Source organism: Nicotiana tabacum, chromosome 2 (genome assembly GCF_000715075.1).
Source record: "Nicotiana tabacum cultivar K326 chromosome 2, ASM71507v2, whole genome shotgun sequence".
NCBI lineage: Eukaryota > Viridiplantae > Streptophyta > Magnoliopsida > Solanales > Solanaceae > Nicotiana > Nicotiana tabacum.
The window spans coordinates 92,960,235-92,967,889 of NC_134081.1; the positions used below are offsets into that span (position 1 = coordinate 92,960,235).

Below are 7,655 nucleotides of genomic sequence, written 5' to 3' on the forward strand. Positions count from 1 at the left end.
TGTACGTTATTGTCATTGATAATGTGGGTCCGTCGGTTTGGACTCGGAGTTCCTATAAGTAGCAAAGCAGGGCTTGCATCAAAGTACTCACAACTAGTACACAGTCATATAGTAGTTCTATACGGCAAATACTTGTCACTGATAATCACAACCCAAAGAAAGTTTTGATCGTTCAATTTCTTTGCCCACATATATAGTTATTCGTTCTATCCAACTTTTTTCAAACATGGATCAGCACTTCTCCAAAGACAACTGCAAACCAACCTCATTCTTCAATAATGTTCCACTAATAGACCTCTCTAAACCTGACTCTAAAAACCTCATTGTTAAGGCCTGTGAAGAATTTGGATTCTTCAAAGTCATTAACCATAGCGTCCCCACGGAATTCATAACTAAACTTTCAGAAGCCATTAAATTCTTCTCCTCTCCCCTTTCTGAGAAAGAAAAAGCTGGACCACCCGACCCTTTTGGCTATGGCAATAAGCAGATTGGATGTAATGGCGATTCCGGTTGGGTCGAACACATTCTTGTGTCAACTAACTCTGAATTCAATTACTACAAATTTGCGTCTATATTAGGTGTAAATCCAGAAAACATTCGGTAAGATATTAAAACACAGTAAGTAATGTTATAATATCTTGATTCTTATTTATATCATTTCTTGATTTAGTCATTCTTTTTGCAGCGCTGCAGTAAATGATTACGTGTCAGCAGTGAAGAAAATGGCGTGTGAGATTCTTGAAATGTTAGCAGAGGGATTAAAGATTCATCCCCGGAATGTTTTCAGTAAACTTCTAATGGACGAAAAGAGTGACTCTGTTTTCAGGCTCAATCACTATCCCCCTTGTACTGAGATTCAACAATTCAATGACAATAATTTGATTGGATTTGGTGAGCATACTGACCCACAAATCATATCAGTATTGAGGTCCAACAACACTTCCGGCCTTCAAATATTACTCAAAAATGGCCACTGGATTTCTGTCCCACCTGATCCAAATTCTTTCTTCGTCAATGTTGGTGACTCATTGCAGGTACACCTCTCGATGCATTGTGCACGTTAAACAACATTAAAATGTTCATTTATTTATTTGCACATTCATGTTCTTGTCTAGAGGAAGTTTCTTCTTATTGCTTTCTTGCATTTCCTAATTGGTTCGGTTTATCATAGTTAAATGATATATATTCTCTTAAGGGGTCGTTCATTGAAGACAAGTTACTGTATAACTAGTTACGCTAGGATTAGTTATATATGCAGTGATTAATTGTCATGGTATGATTTTTTATTGACTGATTGGTATGTTGTAATAATTTTGGGATTGTTAATTTTATTGTTTTATTCTGGGATAATTTATTTTTGAATTACTATTCCACCCTGTTACAAGTATAAGTTATCATGATACTATTTTAATCCTAGTATAACTTATCGCAGAATTAGTAACTAAATAAGAGATAAGATGATACAAAATTTTTATCCTAGGATTAATATCATACCAAACGACCTCTTAAGGTTAAGTGCCTAATTGGTTCGGTTTTTCTCGCATTGCTTAATTGGTTCGATATTTTTTACGCCGTTAAGGTTAAATGTTACTAGCATTATTTTTGTATAAACAACAGGTGCATGTTAAAATACCTTATATACTCTGGTCTTATTTTTATGGCAGGTTATGACTAACGGGAAGTTTAAGAGTGTAAAGCATAGAGTTTTGGCAAACAGTATGAAATCAAGGCTATCAATGATATATTTTGGAGGACCGCCTTTGAGTGAAAAGATAGCACCTTTGGCATCACTAATGGAGGGAGAAGACAGCTTGTACAAAGAGTTTACGTGGTTTGAGTATAAAAAATCTGCGTACAAAACTAGATTGGCTGATAATAGGTTGATCCTGTTTGAGAAAATTGCAGCCTCATAATTATTTTTCATGTCAAAGTCCCATCTTTGTTAGGAATGATGGGTTGTCAAGATGCTCATTGTAGGTTTAAAAGGATAGTTGATTGGATTTCCTATAGATAAAAAACTTTGTATTTTCCTTCTTTTCTATTTTGTCTTTCTCATACTGTTTTGTAACTACCAGACTTGTTAATGAAACAAGTTCATAGTCATCCAATTCCTTTACTGATCAAACTACCAATAATTTGTGCTGCAGCTTAACTATATATATATATATGGCCAGCCACGTTTGGCTTGAATATATAGTGAAAAAAAATTATAATGCACTAGATGTGTATCTTAGATTGAACTAGGCAAGTATGTAATTTAATTATTTCGATTGCAAAGTTAATGCAGAAAGCAAGTTTCAATATGCAAATCTTTGATGATTAACTCAGATTGAAATTGATTAATGACAAGATGAAGATTCAAATGACGAAGATTCTTAGTGTTAATTTCTGCAATAGGATAAAGTATTTATAAAGAGCAAAATGATAACTATTGCTCTTTTTCTAAATAGATGTGTCTCTTTACAAAGATTGGATACATCTCTTCAATTAATTAATAGATGTCTCCTAAAAGGATTGGACATATCTTTTTCAAAAAATATTGTGCCTTTTCCACGATAGGTACATTAAATTTCAGATCACTAAACTAAATTTCAACAATCTCTCACATGATTCAAGAATTTAAGGAACACAAAAGCAGTCTTATATAATGCAATAGGTTAAGGTGTTTGTGAACTTGAACATCACTTATATGAAAAAATCCGATCTGAAGGACCATAGTGAACTTTAATCTTGAACTAGGACTTTTTAGCCTGATTTTCAATTTAACATCACATTATACGAGATTTTTTTTTTGAGTTCATAAATTGGGTTGCACTTTAACTTGCAAACTGCACCTCAAAATCACACTTAAATAGGTAAATTCTTCAAGAATATGTGTAACAGAAGCATATCCTACATTATTTGCTACTATAATTTTACATAGCATGTGCTCTTCCTACCCATTACAATGAAAATTATTTATAGTGGGACTAAGATAATAAATAAATAAAAATTTATAGTACTTATCCAATTATTGGTAAGCTTGTTGTTACCACATCGAACCTTCATCGTGGGATCTCCAATAGTAAGGTTCGGTTACCATTATCAGTAGTGATCCTCAATATTTTCATTTGAAGTGAAATACTGTACTACTTTTGTCAATTTAATTAAAAGAACAGAAACCTATGTTAAGGATATATTTATAAGAAATGACAATCTAAAGCATCTTCTGTAAACTTATTTTAATTTCTATGATAATTAAACTCCGGCAAACAAATTATGATCAGCCTATGTTTTAATAAGGTCAAAAGGAAAAACCGTAAATTATAGGTATAGTAGAGATGGTACCACCACTAATTAGCAGCAACAGGTAGAAGATGCAGAGCACATAGTTTCTGTAAACAAAATTGAGAATAATGTATCAGAATTAGTTGACGAGGGAAAACAAGTTGAAGTGCGCGGATTTTGAAAAGTCAAGTAATTTTCTTGTTTCAGTGTACGTTTTGACACACAGATAACCAGGAGAATATGACAAGTGCAAGTGCTAGAAAAAAACATGGGTATTTTCTCGCTTCTATTGGTAACTGCAAAGGTTAGTACTCCTACTTTGTACTTGGTCTAGCACTTTAAAATCACGTGAAAGAAAATAGAATAGCATGCGTGTTTTTGTAGATGTAGTACTACTTCTACTGCACTCAACTTTACAAGATATAGACTAGAATAGGTCACAGGCTTTCGCTCAGCTACATATGGTAGAGGTGACAGAAAGCCATGGACCAAACCCATCTTACCCACAGGACCAAAGTTATATATTAACTGTGAAATAAAATCAAATTAGAACATTGGTGCAATAGTGGAAGTTACACGTTCGACCGAATCTATGCAGTAGCTTCATCTTCTATATTTCATTCGTTTCAATTTATGCGAAGTTATTTGACTGGATACCAAATATAAGAAAAAAATTGAATTTGTAATATACAATAAGACATATAATTTGTGTAATTATAAACAGCGACGGATTCAAAATTTTAATGTAATAGGGGCTCAAATGCTTTTAATTATGGTAAACACATAATATAAGTATAACTGATACGTGATAAGGAAATAAGGAAAACCACAAAAGGGAAAAGAACGAAAATAAGGAGAGGATCTTCTAACGGTAAATAAAAATGCTTCCGTCAAGTTTTGATTGTCCGACATAAAGAGATAAAAGTGACCTTAAACCCTCTCTCAAAACCAAAGCACCCAGCCCCAAGTTTTGCTTGTGGGTGCTCATTGTCACTATGGAGCAAATTTCCAAGAATTTCATATAAAATATACCGTCTCGGACTCTTAAACAATGGAAGCACCCACTCTATTGAACTTGGATCCGCCCATAACTCATTGAATCAGGGTAAATTATTTTTAAATATAAAAATGAATTTTTTTTTTTATAAACTAAAAAGGAAATAAGTTTACATAAATTGAAACAGATGAGTATGTATTAAGAAATTTAATAGCTTTGACTCACATCTTATATATGTATTAAGAAATTTAATAAGTATATACATAAAAATTTGAAACTAGCAAGTCCAATGGTCAATAAGTTCAGTGTTATCCCGAATCTGCATAGTTCAAATCCTGAGTTCGGCTATAGCAAAAAATAATTAATTGACCATCTTTTGACAGAAAATTATACTATGTACATATAAATCAATTGTTATTTTTTATATTTATACATTAAATTTCGAACACCCATGAATGTCCTTATTATTCTTGGCTTCACCACTATTTTATGGAACCTATTACACTTATCGAGTCTCCTCTCTCTCTTTGTGTTGTGATTCAGTGCTTAATTATTTTGTGTGCCTGGCATGTCCAACGATCGAAATGTCTTAGACATTCAACCAATTCAATGAGTTCGATGATCCATAGCATAACATGTAAGTTGATAAATATTCTACGTTCTGAGCCTTGTCCGTCCTTATTTGGTATGCTTGACACGTCCAAGAAAAATCCCTAGACATTCAAGCATTTCAATAAGTGGAGAACACGTCCATAACATGTAAATTTAGATATACTAGCTAGGGTCTGATCCTTGCCACAAATCAAAATAGTATTTTTTGAGTTTCGTCTTGGAAAAACGAATTTGATCCATATGTGGGTATCGCGAGTGTTGTTATCGCAAAAATATTTCAAAGAAAAAAGTAAATCAAAGTACGAATTGATTTTTTCACAATTGTATTATTTTTTTAAAGGGAGAGGTACTACTTTTGTCTTATTTTCACCTTTACTTGGAGTCCTCACTCGTATTTTCACCTTTCTTACGGCGGGTAAGGTGACGATCCCCAAGAGTCTGGACCCTCCCTCATACTTTTTCTTAGGCATGAGCTTTTTTTTTTTTTTTTTTTTTTTTATTTTTTTATTAGAGAGGTGGGCTCATGTTTTGTAGAAGAAAGAATGTAAAAAACTAAAAATATAGAACAGCTTTTGGTGCAACTAAAATCTTCCAAGTTGTTTACCAGTAAAATGATATAATTGAATTTATAGTGTGATTTATAGGCAAACGAATCAATTTGATCCCAAAATGATAAATGAATTAAATAAAATATAAGACTTAGCGTTGAAATCGTGATGAATAACAAATAGCTTGGTTCCGAGAGCAAGGCTTCTGAAGGCAGCAATAAAAATAACGTTAGACAGAAAATAAAGTATTATTTAGTTTAGGAATAGTGTGTAGCATAAGTTTGTCACAATTTTCCTCTCTTACAATGGTTATTGAAGCCACTATTTATAGCTATACCTAGGGAACAAGGTCCTAAGATCAAACCCCTCTTAAATGACAATAATGGGGGTATTGATGAATATGTAATGGCAGGTCATGAATGCCAAAATTCGTTGTAACCGCTGCGTATTTAATACTGAGGAATATTCTTCATTGACACTACCACAAAAAGGGACTTTAGCGGCACTACAAAATGTCTTTAGCGGTAATTACAATAGCCGCTATATCCTTTACCTGCCAATGGTATTTAGCCGGCAATGCGGGGGTCGGCAAAGCCTTTGGCGGCTATTCGCACAAAAGCTGGTAAATGGTATGATTTATTGCCACTAAAGATCGTTAGTTTTATCGGCAATTAGTTGCGGCAATACTTTTGGCCGGTAATTAAATCCATAACAAACTAAATTTGCTCTTTTAGCGTTCATTTTTATAGCCGATAAGTTCAATTAAATTGCTGCTAAACGTCAGTAGTTTTAAAAACACATTTTTGTGGCAATTAGAATGACTATTGTATCCTTCGTGTAAATATCTTATTTTTACCTTTCAGATTCTATTTTAATGGCAATTAAATTCAATTAAATATCGCTAATAGTAAAAGAGTGTCTCTTGATGGAAACAAAGGTAGGCAAATGCTAGAAAACATAATATTATTAATTCATAAAAGAAAATATATCTCATTGAATCTACACAATCCAAAGGAAGTACTAACCAAAAATATTAATATCACAACTTTTAAAATAAACTTGTATCTTCAAATAGTTTCGGCAACTCTTTATCATATTGAAATCTTCCACATATAAAATTTGCGAACGAATAACCTGAAAAAAAATAAAATAAACGTGTCAAAAGATGGAATGTAATGTATGAAACATCATGAATCTACACATTTAAATATAATGTGAATTCTCAAAATAGTGTAAAAATGAGGCTGCATACGAACTAGGGTACCAAATTCATCATGGTTGAAGATATTGAAGTGTAGTTTCTAATAAGATAAATCGTTCTTAAGTTGAAGCTCCCTACATCAAGTTATAGTATTGGAATACAACCAAAATATTTTGTCTAAGAAAGAATAAAGGATGACAAAAGAAAGATAAAAGAGTTAGGTAATGTGGCAAATGAGACTTGTAGTATTAGAATACAACTTAGATGTAACATTGTGGAAAAAAAAATAAAGAGCTACATATGATAAGAATTCAAGATGCTACCATTTTATATAAACAATACTTGTCTGCCATAGGTATTCATGTTCTGTTGGTTATATACTTTTGAAGTGAACAGTTCCATGTTACAAGTATGGAAAATGAGTTCATTAACATGAGGTAGAAGATGATGAATTTGAAAATCAGCTTATAAGAAAATCTTTTCAATGGATTCAGCGAAGGACAACTTTACTTGGCAGTTCAAGAGATTATACAATAACATAAGCAAGTTACTGATGTTGGTCCCTCGAAAACTAGCAATAGCATAGTAAAAAGATCATTTTGTCCAGTTCCCAATGAGAATGACAAGTTTTTCAATTAATTCTATGGATACATATTCCAAATACGATACTATTTATTTTGAGAATTTCCTTAAGGGTTGAAAAGCACAAGAGATGTTCCATGAAATGCTTTACCAAGGATAAGCTCAGAGGGCAGAATTTGGGCTTCTCTCTTTTGCCATACTTCAATAGATGCAGCTCCCTTCTTCAGTGAAATTATAACCTGGATAATGTTTGAAGGTCAAGTAAAAATAGAAAATAAATAATTTGAGTATAATGATACTTCTGCTTGCAGAAATATCCTACTACCAGCAGCACAACCAAGAAAACATGACACGAGAAAATTGTAATGTCTTAATTATTATTTTCAAAAACTTCTCTACAAAAATGAGATGGAAGAAGACGTCGAAAAGATTCAAAACTTAGGCCAAA

At 32.6% G+C, this 7,655-nt stretch overlaps 1 protein-coding gene across 1 annotated transcript; it reads left to right on the forward strand.

Moving 5' to 3' along the window:
- The first annotated feature begins 101 nt into the window (after nt 1-101).
- LOC107829774 (gibberellin 2-beta-dioxygenase 1-like) lies at nt 102-2,100 on the forward strand. Its single transcript, NM_001326232.1, is given in 3 exon segments — nt 102-600; nt 686-1,034; nt 1,665-2,100. Coding segments are annotated over 3 exon segments (972 nt in total). The 5' UTR covers nt 102-226; the 3' UTR covers nt 1,914-2,100.
- Nucleotides 2,101-7,655: the final 5,555 nt, after the last annotated feature.